The sequence below is a fragment of the Plectropomus leopardus genome, chromosome 3 (genome assembly GCF_008729295.1).
Source record: "Plectropomus leopardus isolate mb chromosome 3, YSFRI_Pleo_2.0, whole genome shotgun sequence".
In the NCBI taxonomy this organism is placed as follows: Eukaryota; Metazoa; Chordata; class Actinopteri; order Perciformes; family Serranidae; genus Plectropomus; species Plectropomus leopardus.
Genome location: NC_056465.1, coordinates 24,415,101 through 24,442,107, shown reverse-complemented (window position 1 = coordinate 24,442,107; position 27,007 = coordinate 24,415,101). Strand labels below are relative to the sequence as shown.

At 39.8% G+C, this 27,007-nt stretch overlaps 2 protein-coding genes across 6 annotated transcripts in view; both read right to left on the bottom strand.

The window, feature by feature from the left end:
• Positions 1-21,237, bottom strand: cdc34a (cell division cycle 34 homolog (S. cerevisiae) a). The gene is made up of 5 exons (XM_042481276.1): positions 20,789-21,237; positions 6,524-6,610; positions 5,734-5,831; positions 2,066-2,200; positions 1-1,557 (listed from the first exon to the last, which is right to left on the bottom strand). The coding sequence occupies exons 1-5, from the start codon at positions 20,969-20,971 to the stop codon at positions 1,335-1,337; spliced, it is 726 nt and encodes a 241-aa protein (XP_042337210.1). The 5' UTR covers positions 20,972-21,237; the 3' UTR covers positions 1-1,334.
• Positions 21,238-25,972: 4,735 nt separating this feature from the next.
• Positions 25,973-27,007, bottom strand: part of ap3d1 (adaptor related protein complex 3 subunit delta 1) — a 32,492-nt gene continuing 31,457 nt past the window's right edge. For all 5 annotated transcript variants that reach the window (XM_042481231.1, XM_042481238.1, XM_042481251.1 and 2 more), the window contains one exon: positions 25,973-26,916. In XM_042481231.1, the coding sequence (XP_042337165.1) occupies positions 26,821-26,916 (96 nt within the window). In that variant the 3' untranslated portion in view covers positions 25,973-26,820. The remainder of the gene's footprint in view (positions 26,917-27,007) is intronic.

The following is a 27,007-nucleotide window of genomic DNA, read 5'->3' as shown; positions in this document are numbered from 1 at the left end:
CTCTGGAGACTTGTGCTACTCTGGAGTTAGAATAACAACGAACGCAGAGACGAATCATGTCCATCTCTGAGCAAAAGTCCGTCCAAAGCCCTCACATGTTGTGAGCTGGAGTTCAGGTCAGACTGTTGAAAGGCTCAGCTTCACTGCCACGTTTAAAGCACTGCATATTAAGAAGGTTCAAGCACTGACTGCATAGGGTATTTTTAATACAGTACATTGGATTTCATGAGCAGCAGCAGGCTCAGCTAGCTGTTTCTTAATGCATCCAGGCCACTAGTAGCACGTGCTTGTTTGATGAAGGCTGCGTGGCAGTCGGACGTTTGTGGGATTCTCATCTACATTCCAGTCTTCGGTTCAGCTGTCGAACACCTTTCTCACTGCTATAAATAAGTTTGTTCCATCAGGAGGGCGCTGTTTGCACCCACCTGAGACCTTGTGAGCTTCAATATCTCCCTCTGCCACCTCTGTGTGTCAGGCTGCTTCGACGCGCTGTGTACACGGTCTGTCCCACAAGTCATTTCGGTCTGTGATAACAGAGAGTGAGGGAAGGCACAAGGGAGTGTGAACAGCTTCTTTTTTTCTTTTCTTTTTTTTTTTTTTTAAACTTCCCTATTTGGAGCAGCACAAGCCCTGGGGGCTCAAAAAGGTCAGAGGTGAAGCATGGCCGCCAGCTAAACCAGAGGTCACACACATGGCTCAGAGACGGAAGTCACTCGGCTTTTCAAAACACGCAGACCGTGCGCCAATTTTCTTAAATTTGCTTCCCTTGCAAATGCTCCGTGCTTGTGTGATCTGATCTGACCTGTGACGTTACATTTCTCCCTGCTGCTGATGTCGAGAAAAGGCGTGACCGCTGCTCCGCCAAATTTTCTGCAAGAAACTTGGCCACCAGACGGGCTTTGTTGCGCTCAAAGCCGAAGGAAGGAACAGGTCTCTGAGCTAAAACTGTGTAAATTTAGTTATCAGTGCAGACAAGCAGAAGCAGATGAGGAAGTGCTATTACTGTAAGTTGTGCTGCTGTGTGTGTGTGTATTGTGTGTAACCTCTACTCAGACAACAAAATGGAAAAAATAAAAATAAACATGTAAGAAACAAACAAAAACAACTCTGTAGCTTTCTTTTCTTCGATGCATCAGGTTTTAGTGTGCATACTGTGACTGCACATGTGACAGAAGGTGTGCTAAGTGAGGATGACGAGGGGTCGATTCAGGACGAAGAGGGGCGGGGAATTAAAGTTCAGTCCATGACGAGAGAAGAAGGTGTGTGTGTTTGTGTGTGTGTGCGTTTGTGTGTGTGTGTGTGTGTGGAGGGTGAGGGCAAGTGGAGTGACGAGGTCAGGAGTCCTCGGTGCCCGAGTCGTCGTCATCGTAGCAACAGTCCTCGTTGTCGTCCTCGTCGTCATCCTCCAGTTCCTCGTCGTCATAGTAGTCATCGTATAAGAGGTTGGAGCCGTCGTCTGTGGGCGGGACTTGGGTGCGGACACAATACTCGTCCAACGTGACGGGAACCTTGACGCCGTCCCGCTCTGCGTCTGCTTTGGTAGCCAACACCTGTTTCCTGTGAGGCAGAGAGACAGAAGAAAAAAAATAAAATAAAAAACTTAATTTACAAAGTGTTTTTTTAAACAAAGTTACAAAGTGCTTTACAAGGTTGATCACAGATTTAGAACAATTCCAGATTTAAGCAAAATAAATCGGGAAATTCCAAGAAAAACAAAGACAGCGACTCCAACAATAACATAAATACCATCAATAAAGCAGATCAGCAAATAGTACCCAAAACATTGTATTGACGTATATAAAAAAATCAGACAATTGGAATAAAACAAGAATAAAAAGGAAACTGATGACATATCAACATGATAACAATAGTGCTAATAAAATCAGACATGTTTAAAATGAACAGTGTGCTACAATTAACGATCCTTTTTTGAACGGATACGTTTTAAGAAGTGATTTAAAAGATGTCAGTGATTCTGCAGCGCTGGTACTCTGTGTACCTGCTACACTGACAAGCTCCCATTTAAAGTGTGAAGAGTACCGTGTTTTTTTTTTTCTCTGGGTACCTGATGATCTCGATGTACTCTCTGTCCTTGCCCTTGCTGTCCCTCCACTTGCGGTACATGACGGATGCGTCCACGTTGGCCGGGGAGAAAGTGTTGGGCTCGTTCAGCAAAGAGATCACGCTGAGCAGGATGGTCCTGAGAGAGACGTCAGAGAGCGGAGAGAGATTAAAATACAGGAAAGTAATACAGGTGGAGGACAGGGGAAGCAAAGGAGCACAGGGTGGGGACGGGAAGATGGAGGTAAGATGAGACAACAGACATTGAGAATGCAGGACAAAGACGTGTAGGAAGAAAGAAAGAAAGAAAGAAAAAGAAAGGAAGGACACATGGACGAAGCGAGACAGAGAGACAGAGAGGGGGACAGATTAAGGTTAGGGTCTGCTAAAACCCCAGCAGGGTCTGACATTACCGGTACGGTACGTATGTAACAGTTTACGTCAGGCACCACCAGACACCATTTGAAACCTGGACCGACATCACTTTTAATGTGCTTTTAAAATTAGGGAAAAAAGTCCAGAAAACAATATTTATAATTATCATAACTGTTTTGCATTATTAATATTTAAGCATTTATTTCCAGGTCATTTCATTGTTTTCTCTTTTGTTTGCTTCTAGGTATTTTTCTTTTACTTTTAACACTGTTTTTTTTAATTAAATTTATTTATTTATTGAGACCATATGTTTTGTTTATTTTCAAAACAACTTGCAGGTATAAATCAAGCAATGAGCGCTGTCAATATAACAGCTATAAACATCAATAATAACAAATGAAATACATGTTTTACATTCCCTTGACAAATTGAATAACAAAAGAGAGAAAGAAGGAAAATAAATAAATAAATAAATAAATAAATAAATAACAATACACCTGCTCCCCCAACCCTAACCCACCCTTCCCCATGGGTCTGTCTCCAACTTCCATTTCACATATACAATGTTTCTTACATGTGCACCATAAAAGAAATAAATTGATAGGTTTAACAAAGAAGTATGAATACAAATTCATATCATATTTCTAGCTAAGTTGAGTGCCTCCTCCTTTGCCTCGAGCATAACGTGTCCTGCACCATTCATCCTGGCAACAGAGCGCTCCAGAGATAAAACCTCAGTTAAAGAATAAATCCACTGTTGAACGGGAGGATTGTGGGGATTATTTTTTTTTTTTTTTTACTAATTTTTGGTTCATTTCATCCTTAGTTGCTAACTACATTCTTAATATGTTTTTGAAAGAAACCTAGCAAATTTGCTCAGGTTTCAAAGGGTTAAAGAGTTACATTATTTTATCCCTGCTGTTTATTTTTGTTCTGTTTTAAATATTTATATTCTTTTATTCTATACACATTTATTTATATATATTCTTTTATTTGGTTTGTTTGCTCTTCGTATTTAAAAAAAGTGGAGATTTTGAGACAAGTGGACAATGAAATGCATCATAATTTGTTGAAATACACATGCGGAAGGCTAAATGCATTATGGGATGTGCTTTTAGCCCACAGGAACAGCGGCAGGCGGGACTAAAAAGTCTGATGAAAAGCAGCTGTAATACTGTGCTGTGAATGTACCTGCGGTCCTTGGTTTGGACGTACATGCAAACACCTATTTAAAATTAAGCACATGCCTCCTGACCTTTTCTGTCTAAAATAATACATAAATGACATTTCTAAAGGATAAAAAAACATAGAAAACAGCAACTGTGGTGCCTTGTATATTTTTGTGTATTCACATTTCATATCAATATATCAAATATTTTATATTTTCTGTGGCCTGTAAAACTCTAATATCCTTGCCTCGAGTCCAGTGGGAGGAAAATGTTATGTTGGACACTACCCAGTACATCCATTTATCTCTGCTGTCATCTGTTAAATTTAGCTCCGAGAGCCGCTCATTAAAGATACTGACAGACAATGGTATCATAAATCTTTTATACTTCACTGTGACTCAGGTGAATTCACTTGTTTTACTTGTGATCTACCATCAGCTCTCCTTTTTCTCTGAGACACAATGTGAGACTGATTTTGTTGTTGTGAGTGTCTGCTCAGGGGCGACAGAGGGCCCATTACTGTGGACACAGTTATATCCAGCTATGAGTCATTGTGTTTGTACATAATGCATAAAAGAAAAAGCTGCAGAGGTTGAATAAACAAACCTATGTCAAGTAAATATATGAGATAAAGGGATATGAATTATACATCATGCTTGTTTCCTGCACTTTCACTGCAGCAGGTTGGTTAGCTGAGAGAAGATCTCAAACTTCATATTATGTCCATGAACAGGCCAGCCAATACTTTCAGATTATTAGCCAATAATCACTCAAACACCGCTGCTTTTACATACAACATAACCTGAGATACACAACAAATGGGAAGGGCTCAGAAAATCAATACAGCTTAATATCACGATATTTTGCATGGCAATATTGTATCAATACCCAAGTATCGATTTTTCAATAATATGAATTGTTGATCTTGCCAACTTTTGGTTGACAAGAATAATCAAATCAAGTGCTTTTTCAGTCCACTATTTTGCTGTGATGAAAAAGATGAGGTGACGTGAGATGAAGAGACCGAAAACTTGCAGTTGAAAAAAGGTAATGAATCACAAAATATCATAATACATGTCCTTGCAATACTTGCTTTGCAAATATAGCATTAATTATCACAGTAACATTGTATGATGGCATGGCACTGCCTCTGAAGCTTCCACGATTCCACGTTTAGTGCCAGCCAAATTTGTTAATGTCAGTGTGCCTACCTGCTCCGCCTTTGTTTGTGGGTGCAGTTGCTGGAATTTGTCTTTTTTATATGAACTTGAATAATGTAGTGTCATTTAATTCCTGTTTGTTGATCTTATATATTGTTTCTATAGTATTTTTGTATCGTCTGCTTTATATGCAGTAAGCTATGGACTTTTTTCTGTGTCCCTAACAAAGTCATTATCATCATAATTATTATTATGTGATGAAACATGTATTGAGTACTGAGTATCGAGCATCATGATAATATTGCATCGTGGGGCCTCGTGATTCTCACACCTACAAATGGGGGGGGAAAAAAACAACAAAAAAAACCTTGAAAATTAAGTGTGTATCTGGCATCAAATCTGTCTTTTTAAACAGTCATGTTATTTTAAAACGACAATACCCCCACAAGAATGAACTACAGACAGTTTCAAGTCTTTGCAGGTTGACTGTCATACCACAACAAGATGATTCCAGGCAAACCAGGGCTGCCTGCAAGGCAGGAAAAACACATCAATCTCAATGCTGCTAGGTAGAAAAGAAATCTGTCTAAAAGCTTAGCAGGCAGTCACTCAGTAATGCTTACTTCCAGCAGTTTGTATTTGCAAAAAATGGGCAACAAGCTGCATAAACACTTGCATGGTATGTTAAGCCTTTACCCTGTTTGGCTGGTGCACCATGAGGCAAAGGGGCTAGTGAGGACAGCAGGAGGAGGGGTAGTATTGTGACATCACGTAAAGGTGCAAAGATACTACTTCTTTTGCACCGTGGACAGTGCCAAAAGATAAAGAGATAGATGACTGGATTTGGGGAGAGGCCGTTTAAAAGAAGGTTCGAATAATTGTTTTAGGAGACAGAAAACAGATCGTTTTGTGTACATTGTTCTTTAAGAAACAACTGAGCGCAGAGTTGAGAACATGACGTTGCGTACCTGACGTTCTGTGTAGGGTTCCACCTCTCTGAAGGCAACTCTCCGCTCTGAGGGTCGTCCACTGGTGGGTGCAGGATAGAGATGCATACATCCCCGTTCTAGGGACACAAGAGCCGACATGTTGAGATGACTTTAGTTATTACTACTCAGATACAGTCAAGATTTAAATACTAAGGTTGAACACTCTCCTACAGTTTGTCTTTAACCCTTTAAAACGTGGAGCGACACTAGTTTTCTCATGCTGCATTCAGATGCCATTTGCAAATATTTAAAGCTTTGAAAGCCGAGGTAATTGGTTTGACTTCTTTTTAAAAAAAAAAAAAAAACAATGGAAAAAGGCAAAATGGCCCAGAAAATGCAAGAAATTAAACAGATCTAGTAAATTATTTTTCAAAAAGCTGGGGAAAATTTCAAGAGAAATATATTTATGCTGGTCATAATTACATATTTAAAATATTAAATCTACAGAATTATTATGATTTTTAGTTGTGTTTATTGAAGGCTGATTTTTTTAAATTTTGTTTTTATTTATTTATTTAGCTAATTTTTAGGTATTTTTCTTGTACTTTTTACAAATTTCTTGCTAACTTCTGGGTAATTTCTTACCTTCTTTCCATCTTATTGAAAGAAATCAGGCCAATTTGCCCAGGTTAGAAAATTTTTCCAAGATCTATTGTTAACTTATACTCATGTACACCCCACATATATGACACTAGCTAACTAGTGTATTATTAAAGGCTATGATGAGCCTCTGTATGTTTTGTGTAAGGATTTAATAGATAAGAGTTACCTCATAAATGTTGGGGTGCCACATTTTGGTGAGGAAGCGGAAGGCAGGTGGAGAGTACGGGTAGTCGACGGGGAACTTGATCCGAGCCTGAGGGCGAGAGAAGACACATATTAGCAACGTGAGAGGCAGGCAGTTTACCAACACTTTGCCCTTTGCCAACAGACAAGTCATGACGACTTCCTTCCAAATTACTGCTTGTTTTTCAAGAACAATTTCCAGCGCTTAGGTCAAAAGAGCCCAACTGTCTCAAATGTACTCGAAAAGTAAAAGGGCGATCCCTTTAACTATAGTTAGGCTGCTTTTGGCGCACAAGGGGTGTCGTTTGCTTAAAGAAAACCTACAGTGTGTATTTAATCCACACATACTCCTGCAAAAACACACTCTGCTTGTGGATGCAGTCTCCCAGGGATAACTAAATCCAGAATGCAAGTCTGTACAATGCCGCAGAAGCTACACACACACACACTCACACACTCACTCACACACAAACACACACACACCACAAGGACAGCTGCTGGGAGAGAGAGGGTGCTTCATTCTAAACGTTTTTCTTCACAAAGACCTCTGTTAGCAGCACTGGTGTCAACAAGCAGCTGCTGAATGAAGAGCTCCACAATCGTGCTGATCAGCGTCAATAGTGATTGAAAGAAACCTATAAATAGGAGCTGTAGAGTCATGGCAAACCCTACTGAGGTGGCTGAGCATGGAGGAGCTAATGACAGTGTAATGTAATATGGTGTGGAGGAAGGGAGGGAGGTTTGCAGTGCATTCAGCTGCCGAGTGTGTGGAGCTCTCTCTCTCCCAGCAGCTGTCCTTGTGTGTGTGTGTGTTTGTGTGTGAGTGAGGGGTTTGTCCTCTCCAGCTGTCACTGCTGCAACCCAAGACAATCCACTACTCACACCCGAGTTCTGCTATTATATGTCCTCACACTAAAACCACACCCACTATATAAATGCTACTGTGTAGAGATCCCCTCCTCCCGTTCCATAAGGCGAGCCATGGGTGGGAAGGAGGGGGAGACACTCCGACTACACTGATTACACACACGCACGTCACTCACAGCATGAAACCTTCTGCTGATCCCCCCCCCATCCCAACCCACCTCTGTCATATACATACACACACTTGCTCACATTTGCTGATTCGGCATGGTCAGCTGGTCCTCGCCACAGTGAACCGTCACGCGGGAGGAGGGGGATCGGCTGCATGGGAGAAGGGAGGTGGTGGAGTGGTAGCAGAGAGGAAAGGGGGGGGGGGGATTTCATTTGGAATAAAAGGGGTTGTGCTCTATATAATACTTGTGCTTAACATTAAGGTCTTATCCCTCCTTGCGTGCAGTGCAGCATTTAAACCCGAGTGGACGTAGCATCAACATATATCAGCGCTTAGACCTGTTAACGGCCACAGAATCTGCATTTTAGGGTCTGTTGTCTTTAAAGAAAGGTTGGGCGATATGGCTCTATAATGTAATAATATGTCTGGGTATTTTTACGACAGCAATATTCTTGGAAATATGAAAAAATACAGAAAAATACTTTAGGATTCATTTAAGAAACATACAAACAACAAAATGTGTGTTTAAGTTTTATATGTCAGCATAAACATAACAGTTTGCCTTCAGATTTTCAATAAAAACTCAACAAAAAATATCATTAAGTTCTTTAGTTTGTAAAAAAAAAAAACTGTAACCCAGTGTTCAGACTCAATATGAAATATAAATAATACAATAAAATACAATTGCACATCTAAACAGTTGTCAAATACAAAAATTTAACTTTCGAAACCTGGAGTTTTCCCTAGCCTTTTAAAAATAATTTTGTAAATCTAATTTCTTGCAATCTATGGAACATTTCTTACCAAGTTGCTCATTGCCTTCATCCCATTTTTTGAAAGAAATCGTGCTTATTTGCTCAGGTTTCAAAGGGTAAATTTGGGGAGAGAGAGAGATGCTATGCTGCTGCCAGAAGAGCCGCTGACTGAATTTGATCTGAGCGGTGAGTCGCTAAAAGAGACGGAAAAGTCTGAAGCTGTTCATAAAACATTCGGGACGCTCAGGCCTGGCGATACCAATACTGAATTCCCTTTTTCCCACGGTGGAGGCGGTAACAATATCGCTTTCAGCCGTGCTTTTTATTGCCTCGTGTAACATATGCCATCCTTATGTCAACAAGTTGAAATATTTCTATCATCACAATATGAATTTTTCTCATCATATTACAAATTACACCTATATTATCATGAACGATATGATATGGCACGCCACTAATTTAAAGTTTGTCAATATGTCCCGATTTTCCATACAAGGGCAGCATTTTTTTTGTACGTTGGGTCTTAAGTGACCCCAATTTGCAGAAAAAAAACTGCTCCCAAAATATAAAAACCAGAGCAGAGAGGAAACACTGACACAGTCCTGAGAGAATGCCGCCTGTAGGAAAAAAAAAAAAAAAAAAAAAAATCCCTGGGTCTGACTGACCCTGCCAAAAAGCTGGCGGCCCTTCACAGTGCAGAGTTCAAGCCAACATTGTACACTTTACAGGCTGGAAGCAGTGCAACACATAGCAGCCAACCAGGAGGAGGGAAGAGGAAGAAGAGGGAACAACAGCGAGAGCGGAGTTTGTCTTCCAAAACAACATCAGCATCAAGATTTTATCTGTTTCCTGGCTGAGAACTGGGTGAAGATATGGTGTATGTTTGGGAAACCTCAATGCCTCCACATCACGTCCAAAGTGCGGTCATTCAGCATTACTTTTAGAAAACATTTGGTCCTGTTCAAAGCGGGATGGAAACGGTGTAAAAGAAAACTAGGGAGCGTTCCACTGAACGGAAAGCTGTGCCAACACTCCCAGCAGGCAAAGTGGTTCATCTTTGTTTTCCAGGTTTGATTTTCCAACAAAACATTGCGTGAATGAAAAGCTCTTCAGCAGTTTGACTTGTGGGAGCCCCAGACGTCTTTAGTTTTCTGGCATTGTTATACAGTTTTTTTTAAATCTCCCAAACACTCCACCAAAATCTAATTCCTTTGGCAAAGAACTGCCTATACAACCTGTTTTATTTTTCAACTTTTTTATATCTTGGAATCAAAATGAAAAAAATAAAGAGTCCATTATTTTGTCAGGCAAACCAGAGAAACCGAACTCTGTGGTGTTACCAGACAAACGGTACCAACTACACAGAATTTCTTTCATTTCATGAGATTAGGGTTGTGCCATAATATATTGTCCACAATAACTCAGGTTTAATTATTAATATAAGAAAAATTGTGATAATGGCAATATTTTAACTTGTTGACACAATGATCAGCGCTAACATGGTACAGCAATAAGAGTGGAGGAGAAATAGCAGCGAGGACAGGCCCAGGAGGAGAAAACAACTCAATCATTTATATATATGTTTTTTTTCTATTTGGCAACTATTTAGTTGCATATTTTCTGATCATTTTGATTTTTTTTGTAATATTTATATTTTATATGGAATCTAAATCTCACTTTAAGTTACTGTTTTTGTTTACAAACTAAAAAACAGAGATCTTTTTTTCAGTTTTGACTTAATATTTGAAGGCGAACTAAATTTATGTTGAGACCCAAGTATTAACTCTTTCCGTTAAATAGCTTCATTCGTCACAATCCTGCAAGTCTGAACGCAAGGCACAAGTAAAGCAGGAAGGTGGGGTTATGCATTCAGGATAAGCATGAGCATTGATCCTTTTGAGAAGGTGAGAGCATGATTTCACAACGCAGCTTACCAGGAGGCCTTAAAGGGATAGTTTGGGTTTTTTTTTTAAGTGAGGTTGTATAAGACACTTATGTAAAGTCAGTATAACAGGCAATCCATACAGACAACATTTAGAGCTCCATAACAGTAACATGACAAAGTCAGGAGGCCAGTGAAGGAGAGTAAAATATATGTGAACATGTGGTTTGACCAGCACAAAAATAAATCTAAAACCATTGGAATTTCAGAGCACTTGCTCCTCAAGGTCTGTCTGGGAAATGGGTGTTATAGGCTGTACTGCAGACCCTAAAACTACCACTATCGTAGTGTTAAGGCTAAAGCAGTCTCATTTGTACCGTCCATATATTATGTAATAGTGATACTGTTAAAATAATCATGTCAGAGCTTATCATATTTTCAGTGAAAAATTATGCTGACATTCTTTGGCTTGTCAGTGTTTAAAATAAATGTTTCAGATAAATTAGATCCGGGTAGCAGTGGTGGTGTTCAGCCTGCAGTAAGTCCCACAGAGCCAGGACACTGCCAGCTGTGAGAGAGAGCGCATCGACGCAGGCCATTACTAAATATGTTAAATATGTTTTCTAACATTTACTAGAAATGTTTAAGTAGGGGTGGGCGATATGGCTTTAAAATAATATCACAATATTTTTAGGCTATATCGGGATACATGATATATAGCTCAGTATTTTGAAATCGTCTTTAAACTTCTCAAGTACAAAATCATTTAATGAACTACAGTTATAATAAAGTGAAATAAAGTAGCAATTGCCATAAAATAGTTACATGATCACTGTAACAGTAACGTTTGATAAAAAATAGTGTTATAATGTTAAATAAACTATAGAGCTCTGCAAAAGCCTTGCTTTTTGTGTGTGTGTCTGTGGGACGCAGAGAGCCATATGAGAGAGATGGGAAAATGAAATGCAGATGCAAGTATCATGTTGGTCACCAACAAAAAACAATGAGACAATTTACACTCGATGTTTGCCATAAAGTAATTTTATCGTATACGAAACAAGCCGCAATGCATTGAGTATATTTGATTTATCGCACACCACTATTTTCAAGTGAATAAGGTATATGGGTGCAAATACTATGCCAGTCAAAATATGGTCATATCAATTCTCCCCCACCTCCGCCAGTAATATCGCTGTACCGCCAGTCTACGCTGTCTCTAACTTGCGGGCTGAGACCTGACGTAAGATTTGATGGCAGCCTCTGGTCATGGCCACATTGATAAATGCCAAGCTTTACATTGAAATTAGAGTACACCATGTTTTGTCGTATGTTCGTTTAATAAACGAGTCCCACTATGTCTCCAATACTGGGAAGGACTTTGTGCTTCGGAAACAGCAGCTCAAAGAAGATCTCTGCCCATCACAAAATGCTAACCTCAGTACACTTGCTGCAACATGCTACAGCTGACTTGCATGTCATGCCTCATAATTGGATTGAGCACAGAATTAACAGCATCCACGGTCAAAAGGTGAGTGACCCTGAACAGCTCATTTGAAGTGCAGCCAATTTCCTGCCAAGCACGCAAAAACGGGCTCTGAAAGGCTCGTTACAGGTAATGCAAGATCAATGTCGTCTTTCTGAGAAAACCTTGGATTGTGAGCCGTCTTGAAGAGAGAACAGTGACGAGAGTGAACGCACCCACCCTGTGGAAAATGATGAAGTAAACCAGGTCAATTCAAAGACCCTGAACAGAACAAATCATTCTGTTCTCCCTGAGCACTTCTTTACCTTCTCTACAGACCTTATCCTCACACACACTCTCACACACACACACACACACACACACACGCACTGAATGACGAGGTCCTTGTGTCGAGCAAATTCCATACTCTAACACACATGTAGAGGTCCCAGAGATTATCATTTTCGTACCCAGCAGGCCCCAGCCTCATTAGTTTAAAGAAGTATTTCACCGAAATAAAGAAGTACCTCACATAAAACTAGGCCGTCTCTACAGGAGAGAAAAATACTTTCCAAACTGGTGCAACGTGACCAGAGAAAACAGAGAAAAAGGGTGCTTTTGCTCAAGACGTAGACAACCTACAACTACCAGAATGCTACGCTCACGCTAGCGGGTGACGTAATGTGGACTTCCAACAATGGCAGCTGGCCGGATCTCATATTACAGTTAAACAGTGAGCTAAATATGTTTCTGAAAATATTTGAGGAATACGCAACTCAGTAACATACTCTTGGTTTATAGTTGATCAGTGCTGCTTAGTTTTACCGTTTGATCTCCGTTTCTTCAGCCTCAGATTTCACTGTTCTGGAAGCAGTGTGGTGCCCACTTCCTGTTCACAAACTCTCGCCATTACAGCATTAAAATATGTTTCTGAAAACATTTTAGTAGAGAAATACACAGTGCATGTAAATAACCTTCATTTATATTCAATCAGTACTACCTAGTTTTACTGTTTGATTGGATTTTGGTCCAAATTGAGAGAGAGAGAGGTGCGAGTGTGCCTCTTGATCAGATGTATACTCTTTGAGATGGTGGCTGGCAACAGGCAAAACGAAAATGCGGAAGTACAGTCTATGGTTCGAGCAACAGCCCCAAGAGCCTGCGAAACTCACAGAGCGGTGAGGAGGGATATCTACAGGGTTCCTACAGCTTATGGCAAGTTAGTAAAATACTTTTTAATAGTTTTTTTAATGCCACTTGGAAATTAAATTCAAAACCAATTTTATAATTTCCAAAACTGAAGAACAAAAGAAACTTGAACCCTAACTCTAACATTTATGGTGTTGATGTATGCATACTCGCGTGAGACCAGTGAGAGCCCACGATTATCTGCACGCCAGTGTTTACATGCTACCTGGAAGCCTCAGCCACAAACAGTAGTTTTAAATCTGTCAAAGGTACTTGTTGTTTGCTGCTAACTCCACATGTCTCCCTCTGTGTGTGGGGCAGGCTTTTAGGTAGCATGTAAACACTGGTGTGCAGATACTGTGAGCGTGCATACGTGAATACGGCTCCCACACTAGGAGCCTCAGGCACAGACTACAAGAAGGCTAAAAACATGACCACCAGTGACATTTTTCAAAACAACTTGGCATGTCGGGGCTTCAGGACACTTGGGTTACTTCTGAAGAGCAGACATTTTGTGGTTTTGTTATGTATTTTTGTGAAATCCTGGTCACCATTTGTTTTAATTGTTTGGGGGATGAGTGCACCTTTTCTCCATGAAACTCTGGTTCTGTTATGTGGACTATAAAACTAAAACTACTAAAACCAAACTTTCCATCGGCACGAGGGTGAGTGGATAATGACGGAATTTTACGATCCCTTTAAGGTCTTATTTATAGATGAATGAATGAATTTAATGCCTTTTTCAAGGATCCACGGGAAACTTTTATCTAGGCGCTGCTTCGATGAAGGAAAGTCTACCACAGTTCATGTACACACACTACCGTCATTGTTTTGATACAAAGCCGGCAACGTATCCCTCATACCCAGGAGGACAACGTTGAGCAGAGGGACAAGGATCAACAAACTGATTCTTCAAACAGCCAGCAGAGCCATGTTTCACCAGTGGCCCATACAGGAAGCGAAAAAGAACACATGGTTTCAAGGGACGGTTATAACTGTCTACCGGGGCCTCACGCTCACCTCTATTCACAGCAGGCTCTCCTTTCAAAAGGGGCACCACTGCAAGGAAGGGCTCTGCCTGCTCTTGATCTGGCAGTTTCTGTATTCCCTCTTCTTTCCTCTGCTCTGCTCTTGTTTCTCTGTGACACAGCCAGAAGGGAAACATGACTCTGGCAGGTCGGCCGTGCTCGGCCCAGCCAAGCCCTCTGCAGCCGGGTTCTAGTCATCTTGCCTGTGCCTCTCCACTGCTAACTGCGAGGCTAACATGGAGCCGGTAGCATGCAGCCGAGGAGGAAGGAAGAAAGACACAGAGTCAGCTGCTCAACACAACCGAGTGTCTGACGCTAAAAAAGACAGACAGGCCTGGGCCAAAACTAAAGGGCAACACCCCTCTTTTTCATGTTTGCTGCGAAGAAGCAGTCTGTCTGTGGTTAGTGAGCCACCCGAGAACGCCACATGACTGAGATATGAAAAATGCTCTGTCTCGCAGTATATTTCGAATTGCAGAGACCCCATTTACGTCATAATTACATGCAACAAAAATGACAATTAAGGCTGCCAGGTGCTGACACAGCAGCACTTCAAACACGGTCACCCATCCAGTTTCACAGATCCTCCTCCGCAGCTCCCTCACCACGCACGCACAAACACACACACACACACACACACTCAGAGCATAGTCTCTGTTGTTCATCAGCGTGACTGTAACCTTACAGTTGTGGCTATAAAGCACAGTGCCTTTTTTGCAAAAGCGCGCAGGAAGAAGTCAAATGTGCCAAATGAGAACTGGCAGACTCTGCTGTCACAGGAAAAGCAATGCCGTAGTAACCAAGGGGAGTTTATGGACCTGCACACGTCTTTATGGCCGTCCTTGTTGTTTTATTAACCCAATAAGCCGATCAACATGGAGAGCACAGAAGCACAGTAATGTGGCAGGTTTTGTGTTTTATATTCATCCAGGAGGTTCACACCACACTGGAGCTGACAGAACAACTATATATATTTATAAAACTAAATAAAAACCCTACAGAGGTTGCTTTTCTTTATTTTTTTCCAAATAATAAGTATGGGTTCAGAGAACCTTAGAGTTCAGCAATAACCAAAAGATGAGTTTTTGCATTGTACAGATATGGAACTAATACTTGACAAAACAAATCAAAACTTTGGATGTGATCTAATTCAGGCCATGTACTGTTTGAGCAAAGGCCCCTTTAAAAGTACAGTAATAAATTTTGCGTAGTTGAGGAGGAAGTTTATTTGAACAGAGATCTAAATAACTGTGTAGTAGGTCACAGTAATCAGAAAAGTACTTCGATTCGCTATATTTTCACATATTCTTGTTATTTTAAGGCGGATGTATTGCAAGTATCAGACAATAGTGCAAGCACTCACAAAGAGCGAAACTGCAGTTCCTGATTGGGGATCCGAATAGGGTTGCAATGGTATAAGATTGCGATAACAGTCTCAGAAAATATTGCAATTTCATGGTATTACATAATTAATAATATTATCAGTCAGAATGACCCCTAAATAGATAAAAACAGACGATAAGTTTAGAACAGGATGGACAAATGTTTTATCACTATAAAAAAGACCTGAAACATTTTTTTAAATGGAAGTACATGTCAAAAGTCTCCTTTCTGAAAATAACTAAAACGAAGGTGAGATTTTTTTTTCAATATTGTAGATAAGCAAATACGCACGGTATGATAATCGTCAGTTTTCATGTCACAGTATACTTTAAAACTGGTATATCACTGAAACCCTAGACCCAAATCAGATGTTTTGAGAAGTAAAAAAAATCTAAAAAAAAAAAAGCCCAAACTGTAATGTGCTTGCTTGGCAATTTTTTTTTTTTCTCCAAATGACACATTGAATCTGGCACATATGCTGGTGTGTTTTTCGGGGGAATGACGTTGATATGAGGGTGGCTGTCTCACTTCTTGATTTTGTAAGACTTCCCCGGGGTCAAGAAAGTAAGAGAAGACAGAGATGTTAAAAAGCAAAAGCAAAAAGAGCTGACAGAGACGAACAGTCACATCCCAGAGATCTACATGAAGACACGCTTAGATTACTAAAACAATTTTTATGTTTTGCTCATAATTATGAGACACACTCAAAAAAAAGTTTAAGTGGTCTTACAAACTCAAAAAAATGAAACAAAAATGGGGTTAAGGGTTAAGCCTCAGATTAACAATGCATTTCACTGAACTGAGTAAGCAGTTAAAACCTCATGGTCACATTATCATCTGGGTGTTTTAACTGAATATGTACAACAACAACACACACAATGAGTCACTGTCCAAACACTCCTTAAAGTCTGTACTTTGAGTCAAAGCAACCCAGTTAATCTTCTTCATACATGTCCAAGGACCACTGCTGGCTATGGGACTGACTGGCCGTCTGCCAGTAATCATCAGACACTCAAAGCCTGGAGGGATACTTCACATGACAAAGCAGAATTCGCACACACAAAGGACCTTAAAAGGACCAGTGTGTAAGATGTCAAATATATTATAATAAGTATGTTTTCTTTGGTGTATAATAAATAAGAATTGTTTTATTCTCCTTACCTCAGAATGTGCAATTTAGATCTAAATAGGAAGCGAGGCCCAAGTTTATAGAGATCGACATGTTGAAATGCAATGTTCCTACAGTAGCCCAGAGCAGTCAAACCAAACACAGGCTCCAGATACGGCCATTCGCTTCTCTGTGTCGGCCCCTGTAGTAAGAATCCCGAAATTCAGTGAGCAGCACCGGAGTTACACTATCTGTAATGTAAAAAGTGCTTTTTTTTAGCGCTTGTAGCGTTTAACATCACTGGATCAGTTTGTTTTTGAGCGAAGATACCTTTGTGGGTAATTCGGCTTTTGGTGAAAATATCCTGAACGTTTGGATCTTAAGTTATCAGAGAGAAAAGGCGACTTCACATTAGCATGTGTTAGACTCGCAGCCCGCAGCGACATACCATAACTACGGGATTTCTCCGTTGGATTTTGGATCATTGCAGGAAATAAGCTCTGTGGTAAACAAGTGTTTATGATACTTACAGATTTTGTTTAGCGAGATCATCTTCACTAATGAGCACCACTCTCAGGATTTTTGAATTTTCTCGAGAAATCAAAAACTACTGCTAGGCTAAACTGGACTGCACTGCGGTCGTGTTGCCACCACAGTTAGGCTAAAAGGCTGTGTTCAGCGCAGTTTTCGTGTGAAAATGTTCTGTAGTCTCATTTAGTCACTTCTTAGCAACTGCCTTTTTTAGGACACAGAAAAGCATCAAAGTCCACCAGTGAGGTATTTACTGACAAACTGAACAAAACGTGAAAGTCTCTGCAGATAGTGTTTTCCACAACCTTATTTCAGACTTCTAGGCAAAAACACATAAAAAAAACAACAACATTTGACTTTGAGACAAGAGAACCGGAGACGCTGAAATGCTAACAGATTTCCAGGTTTTACAACTCATTAAAAGAGGTTCTCTGTGTCCCAGAACCAATTAATGGATGTCAGTATCAGCGTGTACTGTGAGACCAACAGGTCAAGTTATTATGCTGGGGGACTGTGTTTACTTGTGTTTTGGATCCAGGAAAGTTATATAACGCTGCTTGAACGACATTTTAATATGTCTCAGTCTTGTGTGTGCCTGCAGTGATAATGCATTTGTCACGGTGTGACTATTTGAGAAACACCCATGTGAAATAAATACCTGACTCAGCCAGGTTTCGAATGACGTCATCACCTGCCCTGTTTCCAAAGAATAGGCAGCTGCAGCATGATGGTTTGTTTGGGTAACCTGGATCAGAACAGGGTGGTGTATTTTTTTTCTCTTTTTTTTGTTTGAATATGGCAAACTGGTTGGATGGAAACCCAGCAGAGAACAATGAGTCACAACCATGCGGTGGATTTCACAGCCAGGCTGTGCATTCCTGGCCCGACAAAGGAATCCTGTACACAGCACCCACACGGACACACTGAGCACAGTCTACAGAAGCTTGGCCGGGGCCCTCTGGTTGTATTCGCAGGCTTGAAAAAGACCTGAGGCAAAATTAACAAGCTTCTCAAGAACTGGACGAACAAAGCACTTTACGGCGGAAGTGATGGTTTAAAATGAGAGAGGGTTATAATATGCTGTATAATATGAACACAGTGGGAGCATTTACCAATACATTACAGTTTAGCTAGAAATATGACTAATGCGAGTTTTAGCATTATGCACTAAAGCGCTTGTAACGAGACCATGTACAACTGGAATATGTTGTTATTTTTGTTTGCTACTCGGACAAATTCTTTCAAGGCCCTGACCTACATTGTTTTTGTCTTTTTCTCAGACAGACAGGACCATTATGCCACCTTAATAAAAGCTCATTATTTTTTTTGTTTGATGTCCAATAGAACAACTATGTAGGGCAAGTTGAAGCAGCAACAGGGCTTTACTTGACTTTGCCAGACAAATTAATAAATCAAAGTGCTTTATAGGATAAATAACAACATTATCATAAGGTTTGAGTGAGCCACAATCCCCCTCTGTGTTTTGTAATATCTTAAGTTGTTTTTTTTTACACATTTATATTGGTTTGAGACCAGTCAACTGTGGAGTCTGTTATGGCAACAAATGCAAAGCTATTCAGGTATATATATATATATATATACAATGTAGTTGTGTGGCTTCGAGATGGGCTTGAGCGAGATGAAAATTGGGTACTGTAGCTGCAACAGAACTATACAAAAGCCAGTAGATAACAGGTCGAGGGGTCACAGCCACAGTGGCATGAAAATGAATGTAAAGCCAACAATCCTGCTACTCTAAAAAGATCTTACAATTAAACATTAAGTGCTTTTTTCACCCAAGAAAATTCAGCAGTTAATAAGTTAGTGGAGGCTTTGTAAAGTGCCAGCCCTCCATGTCAATAAGAGAAATACCCATAAACAGGAAAACATATCTGTGAAACCAACACATCTTTGCTCTCAAGGGAGGAAGTGGCTAGAAAACAAAATATTGGCTTATGAGTTACCACACACAAGCCACATGTATGTATTAGGGGTGGGGGGGGAATAATGGATACAGCATAGTATAGCAATACTTTTGTGAGGCAATATCCTATTGTTACAAAGGCGCCAAGTAATGCTATTTTTTTATTATATCAATTTTTAATATTACAAATACACATGAAACTTTTGCTAGCTAATTATAATGTAATATACAGTAGTGGATGAAGTACTTGAAAGCCTTACTTGTGCAGATTTCTTACCAAAAAATGACTTTGGTAGAAGTTAAAATCACAAAAGTCCTAAAGTATCTGATATTTACCATACTTATACTGTAAGCATAAAAAGTCATTTTATGATATTAAATGTACTGAGGTATTAAAGTAAATTCTTTTAACAAAAAAGTACACAGATAAAGTTTATTTCTTTTTAAACATACACCACTTTTAAAATGGAGTGTACATTACTCTTGCAGAAAAATACGGTCTGTTTTTCACAACTTGAAGAAAAGGATTTCCTTTCTTATTTTGTGGTATGTCACTTAAAGGCTTAGGGGAAATGAGGTGGAGTAAAAGTATACTGTTTATTTAGGAAACGTAGTGGAGTTAAAGTGAAGGGTGACAGAAACATAAAAAACTAAAGTAAAGTACAGATACTCCCGAAAAATACTCAAACATTGTGACAAAGTAATTATACTTTGTTATATTACACCACCTATAACATAATTATATAATTGATTGCTTTATCAGTGCCACTCAAGTTTTAAGTTTAAGACCAAATTTCTAATGACCAAAATTGAAGGGCAATTTTATTTTGCAAAAAAGTTTATTTTAACAGAAATGTGACTTTTTTTCGTCCAGTGAAAACTTAAGATTATCTACATCAAATGTTTAGAAAAAAAAAGGTAACCCTTTTTAGAGTGAAACATGTGGAAGACAAAAACACATTCTCATTAAAGGTATGTATTTGGTTTACCAAAAGAAGTGGGAAATATCTGCCGTTTCTGGACGGTTTTCTTGGTGACTTTGTGGTTTTCACTCTGCATGTGAGATTCCACTGCTTGAATTCCCATCATGACAAGTTTCCGAAGAGGAATTTATTACATTTTTTTATCCAAAAAAGTAGATGTAACAAAATATTTTGAAATTTCGCTATGCAACGTCAGATTTATTTATTTATTTATTTTTATAAAATCCTACTTTCCATGTCTGAGCATTTTAACTTTTGACATTCTAATTTAAGTCAATTTTATACCAGTTAAGGACAAATTTTATGATACACGAATTCAATGCCTTGGAAACCTACATATTGTCCAGCATGTCCCAACACGTTTAAAATTGCAATGACATTGTATCGTGATTTATGTATCGTGATAATATCGTATCGTGAAGCCTCGTATGAAGCAAGGTTGCCATACATTATGGATTTTGCTCATTAACACATGCAAACAAAAAAGCCCATGGCTGCTGATTAGTGCTGATAGGGAAATGATTGAATTAGTTAGATATAGAGCTTGGCTACACCGTAACATTAAAGCTTGTGGCGGTTATGCTAACAACCTTTTGTTTAACGTGAACACAAAAGTAACTCTGTCAAACACGATCATGTGCTGACTGTCACAACAGGGGACCTCAGTGAACCTCTATTTTAAAGAAAAATAACCCACAGAAAAAAGAAAAGCTTTTGAGGCTGGCATTAAATTGAAATAACACTGGTTGAGTGACTTAAAGTTGAACAAAGATGTTTTGTCACGTTAAACAGGGAACACAATTAGCCAAGTTAGCTTTGTTAACTGTTACCTGCTGCTGTTGAGGACGGTTAATTTGAGGCTAAGGTTGACAGTTGGGCTCTCCTCTGTGGGTAAATTACTTAAATGTGGGCTTTATCTAGCAGCTAAAGAACAATAGATCGACTGCTAGCTAACATTAGCTACTCACCTTAAAATATCCACCCTCGTAGTGAGTATTTGGGGGTCCGAATATCGCTACTTCCCAGTTGTACATGTCCGACTCGTCCACCAAAGTTATCTTGAAGCCTTCGACTGGCTCATCTTGGAGACTTTTCATCTCCAGCATTAGTGCTTTTTGGGAACTGGCTACATGATGTCCATGCTGAGCCATATTCCACAACGATTTGTATAAATATATCGGCGACCCACCACAGCTGTGACGGCGGAGAAGGACAAAGCTAGCTCGGTTCAAACAATAGCTACCAGCGGGAGGACGGAGCTCCGAGCACAGGAACGCGTTTGTGTTGGTTTCCGTTAGTGTGGCTCCAAAACAGGATCTACAAATCGCGACGGGGCTTTATTTGGTCAGAGCTGGTGCGGCTTCCTCTGTTGTTGTGAACAATCCCGGGGAGCCCCAGTTATTAACGACCATCTAACCCTGCTGCTGTCAACGCTCACACGGCGTCCAATCTGCATCCGGCTAAACGTTTCAAAATAAAGCCACTATTTATTTTTTCGAACATCCGTTTTTGTTTCATATTTTATATCTTGCAACTTCAAATTTGTGATTATTGTAATTATTGTTATTAACGTTGTATATACCACAGTAGAATGACTAACTCCGACTTTGACTCAAGAGTTACCTCTAACTAAATGCAGTCACTTAGGGACTGTTCTCTATTTATCAGAGGAGGGGGTGGCTGGTGCGTGACTTGTTTTTCTTTTGTTGACACTCCCTGGAGCTAGTTTTAGTTTAGTTTAGTAAGTTGCAGTAAAATGTAAAACAGTAAAACTTCAGTTAATAGCCCGGGCTATTAATTGCTTTATCTGCTTATATTTAGGACATACATCTGTGTTGGAAGGGCTTTTAATTCCTGTCACACAAAACTGTTGCTCAGCAAAGATGGGAAATACAAATTGCTCAATTAAACCTCTTTTTTGCATCTTGTTTACTAAGCCAGTATTACTGTCTTCTTTGGCGCTCATGGTTTCAGTATGACTGACTTGTAGAGAATCTTATCAAGCTAACCGTGTGTGTGTTATCAAGCTAAGCATGTCCATATTGACTAAAGTTTAACCTTCTATATTTGTATGTGCGATCTAAGCAGCTAACTAATGTTAGCTCTAACAAGTACCCAAAAAAACTTGAGAAAAAGGAACAGCACCGTAACTGGGCCTCTAATTGCAAATGCAACTAAAGAAAGCATTGATTAAAAAAATATATTAGACAAAGCTACACATTTTCTTTTGAATTTTTGACAGCTCAGCTGACATTTTTACACATTTTATATATTTTCATCTCTGCAATAGTGACTTGAAGGTACAATATTTGTTTGCAACAGTGTCTTAACTGTACAATTGGCACAATTAATTCAACTATAGAAATACAGTTATTTAAAGGTGCAACATTCTTCTCTTGAATGTAATATTTAACATGTTGCACATACTGTATATTATTTTTATTCTTACCCCTACTTATGTATATCTTGTGCGTTATAGTGTTATACAAATGTAATTTTTCCCCCAAATGTATGTAATTAAATGGTTTTATACATTGTAATGTCGCATAAGGCACATATTTTCCATTTTCTCACACTTTACACACTCAGCATATCATACATATTTTAGATTTTTAAATACTTACATACTGATGTAAATATTGTAGCATATTGCACTTATGTTATTTTTCCATAGCTCTTTCTAGTCTACTACCACTTCTACTACTAGTACTACTACTACTACTACTACTCCAAGTCGGGCTTTTATTTTGAAAGTGAAAATGGGAAATTTATCCCGGTTAGCGTGACAGTGATGCTAACGAAAGCTAGCACATCTCCTGTTTCGGGTGTGTTACTAACACACATAAAAAACGGTCGTCTGAGCGACATTTGCGTTTAAAGAATCGAATTCAGCATGAAATGATAAAAAATAAAACGCACGGCTTTGTTGGTTGAACTTTACTAAACTCAGCTGCTAGCTGTCAGTCAATTAAACGGTCTCGATTACTTCTGTTGTCACGCAAAGCTTTCTGGGAATTGAAGTTTAAAGCAATACATGTAGTTGATCACACATGGAGTGTTTATGTGCCAACAACAGTCTCTATGTGAAAAATATATAAAATATAAAAAAAACCTCATACCTCCTCCACACACATTATTCTATTACCCATCTGTTCTCTTCTCATAAACAGAATATATTTTGCACATGTAGGTGTTTATGGCTTCACTGAAACACAAAAAAATGACTACAAAAGCTTCTTACTGCCTTTATTTTTAATTCGGGTGGACTTTCTTTAAAGGGAATGTAGATAATTTATGTTGTCCCCTTTAAAACATTTACATTGTACAGCTTGATAATGGAATATGGAGAAATAAAAAGACAGGACCTTCCAAAGTCAAAGTCATATGAGAGTATATTTCAATGTCACAAGCCAAACTTGGTAAAATAACTCACTACAACTGAACCAATAGAGATTTAAGACAGAGTGGGTTGCCTCTCAGTACACTGCTTCACGTGACCTGTTTTACTTAATATTCGGAGCCCCATGCCCTCGGTGTCATGACACCAAATATAACCCCCATCCTTGCCCCTGTGTATAATAATTTAAAACATTCAACGATAGCATTTTTTAAAATTGTCTGAACTGAGAATAGATAAAAACACAATACCATCAAAAATAGAGAATGGTCAAGTAAGTAAACTTCATTAAAAAAACTATAAAGAAAAAAGGACAAAATGGAATGACAAGTTTTTCTTTGTGTAAGCATGTCAATGGAAGAGAAATAAAAAGGAAATAAAAAGTGTACATTCCTAATCATGCAATATACAAATTTTAATCAAATATGCACAGAAGGATGATCAGAATCAGGACAATGTATGATTAGGGGAGGTTTTTTTTCTGTTACATCAGTCATTTTCAGGAACAGGGAATACATATACTTATTTTCTATTGACATTCCTGAAATACAGCTGATCACTTCTGTATTCAGACTCTACCACTGGACAGAAGAGCTCGTGGAATGGCTGACCGGATGGTTCGGTCACAGACATCATTATCATAGTTGTTATCTACAAAAGCAGACATGTGAGGAGGGCCTTACCAGTAAATATGATCAGAGACGCAACCAAGTCAGTTTTTATCTTGCTACTACAAGGTTGAGTCGTGCTGGATCGGGTAGTGACGTCAGACATGAATGACAAAAACTAAAACATCAAGTACCTCTGAGAGAGTTCAAAGAGGCGGCCGTTACAAAAAAAAATGGCCATCCATGTTCATAACAATGCACAAAAAAGTGGCAAGGCAGTTTCTGAAGGGAGAAGAAACACTGAGGGTGTATGCAGCTACTGTGATGCAACGTCAAGGTGGCACGGGCGTAAATGTTTCACATGAAAACAGACAAAACTGCACCCTGCTGTTGACAGAGTGGAAGCCATGTTGCCTAATACTGATTGAAAGAGAACTGGAAACCACTGAGCGACAAGCAGCCTCTGCTTACAGAGAGAACTTGCAACCTGAAGGATTTAAAGGAAAGACAGGTTGATAGTGTAACTGTGTCGTCCCTTAGAGAAAGGAGGCAGGACTGTCAGCTCTCTTTACACCAGATTATTGTGTCAATATAAAATGAGACAACACGCTCACTTAAACTTTTTTTAAGACTGGGTGCTGAAACCTCAAAGTAGAAATTAATGATGTTAAGATCAAGACAGTGCCCCAATTGTTATATTTATTATTGCGAAATGGACGTTTTAGGCCAGACGCCTTTCCTAAGCGTGTAAATTGGCAGCGTAACATTGCCAATGTCCATGTGGTAATAATTAAAATTATAATCAGAGTGCTGTCCCGATCTTTGCTTTACTAGATTATTGTGTCACTAACTTGACACCATAGCGACACAAATAAGGGCCCTCAGCATCATGGCTGTTTCATGGAAATAACAGTATCCTTCTAAGTATTACAGTTATAAAACACCTTCTTTACAAACTGTGAGTTGAAGAAGAGGCCGATGAAAGTGGCACTGCCTGACAGTGACTGTCCTGTGGTGATATCTCACATTACGCTGCACACTTGTTCTCTGGAGTTTCATTTTAACATTTTAAAACACTGCCTTCAAATTAATCTTTGATTTTTTAAAGGAGTGATGTGTTGGAAGTTCTTGGGGAGTCAGAGAGCCTGTTTAGACCTGGTATTTACACGTGATTCGTCGATCAGAACAAAAGTGGACTGCCGAGACACATCGTCGTTCATGCCTGTGTCTATCATGCATCTCCAGCTGACCACTTGTGTTCAGATTTTTTTACTGACCCACACACAGGTATGACACCCACACTTCTGTGAGTACAGCTGCAGATAACGCCATGTTCAGAATTTGACACACCTCCCTCCATGGGGCAAAACACTTTGTCAAACTCAACATAAAATAGATAAGTTATAGAGCATTAAAACCACCACATCCTGGACTCATGATGTTGTCCTTAGCCACTTTTCCACTGCCTGTTCAAGGCGGGAATGCTGGAAATTTAAAAGTAGCTATCAGCAGTTAGTGGCTTACTCAAAGGAGAAGAGGAGCGGCTATAAATGTCTGCAAATTGCAAAAACAATGAGATTTGGGAGAGAATGAGATCAGCCGCCATACAATAAATGTGGTAAATGATTGTTATTACCTTGTTTAGAAAGCGCTGTCGACACATGTTTTATGTCACACTTGAAGCTGATGCTGCTGTGGTACATGTCATGCCTCTTTTGATTACGGGATGCCATCATGCAGTCGATAATCACACACTGGAGCTGCATGATTCTACCATTATTTGGCTCTGTGTAAAAATGCAAAGGTGGCATGAAAAAGGGATTTTGTAGCAGCCTTAAAGCGCAATTTCTGTAGCGGGAAGTGGTTTGAGTAATTGCATCACAATGTGTCCTCACAGTCTTTTACACTTGTATTTGGTGGTGTCCGCTTGTGATCTGATCGCCCAAAACGCATGTTAATACCAGGTTTAAACCGGGTCAAACTGTAGCTAAGCACAGTTGATGAGGGAGCAGATATTTGGGGAAGGAGGTGGGGCTCCACAAGACTCATGAAGCGCTGGAGTAGGTCAGTGTGCACAGCTGAGGCACAGAGCAAAACCACTGATCTACTGTACAAATCACCCGTAGTGCCACACAAGGATTGTGTTGAATTAACAAGAGGAGATTTGCTCTGAGCCAAAAGGCAAGTAGGGCAACAGAAGTTTAAACTCCATGCCTTATATGTAGCTGTGGTTCCATCTCTGCACTATTCGAGCTGCAGGTGCTCAGTGTCTGGCGTTCTCCAGTCACCAAGTCAGTGATGGGTGAGCAGGCTAGAGTCCCCAGTTTTTCCAGCTAGAACCAGTCTGAGAAAGAGTCAGTCACATGGTTTTTCCCAGGCCTAAAAAGCCGAGCAGCACGCACACTGATGTTTAGTGGGCAGAAAGAAGAGGGCGAGACAAAGGCGCAGACAGGTTTCAGACAAAAATAAGAAAAAAGAAGACAAAACAAACAAAAAGCAAACCAAAGACAAAACCTTCCAAACAGTAAAATCACAATTCAACCATCAACAGTAAAAGTCCAGTTGTCAACGTTACATTACATGACTGTCACAGACTGAATTGCCAACAGAGTGAAGGGAGATACACAGAAAAAGAGCAGAGGACGCAGGGCATCCAGAAACAGGAGCTCAGTACAGAGTCAGAGTGGCTGTTGGGGGTTTGAAATCCAGGGAGGTAAAGATGAAAAGTGCGTTGCAGAGAAGACGGCGAACGTACACAGTGAGTCTGTAAAACAACATCAAGTGTTGGGGAGTGACCACAGAGCTCAGAGTGCAGAGCGACAATCACCGAAGAAGAAGGTAAGAGGATAGAAATGTTGCGAATCTGAGGACTAATAAATAGGGCGATACTGGAAGTGCCAGCCGCAGTGTTTTATAACATGATTATGTTGTGTTTCAGCGAGGGAGGGGGGTGGCATGGAGAGGTCGGGGGGCACCCTGGGGCTGTCGGACACAATCAGCACTGAGAGAAGGTCTGCTTGATCTCATCCAGCACATTCCCAAGCAGCGTCGGCTCGTCACATTTAGCATCGATGGACACTGTCTGACCAGACTGAGAGGAAGAAGAGAGAAAATCAAGGTCATGATCCAAAAGCCCACTTAAAAACATATTTATTTGTTATGAAAATTTTAATTGCAGAGGA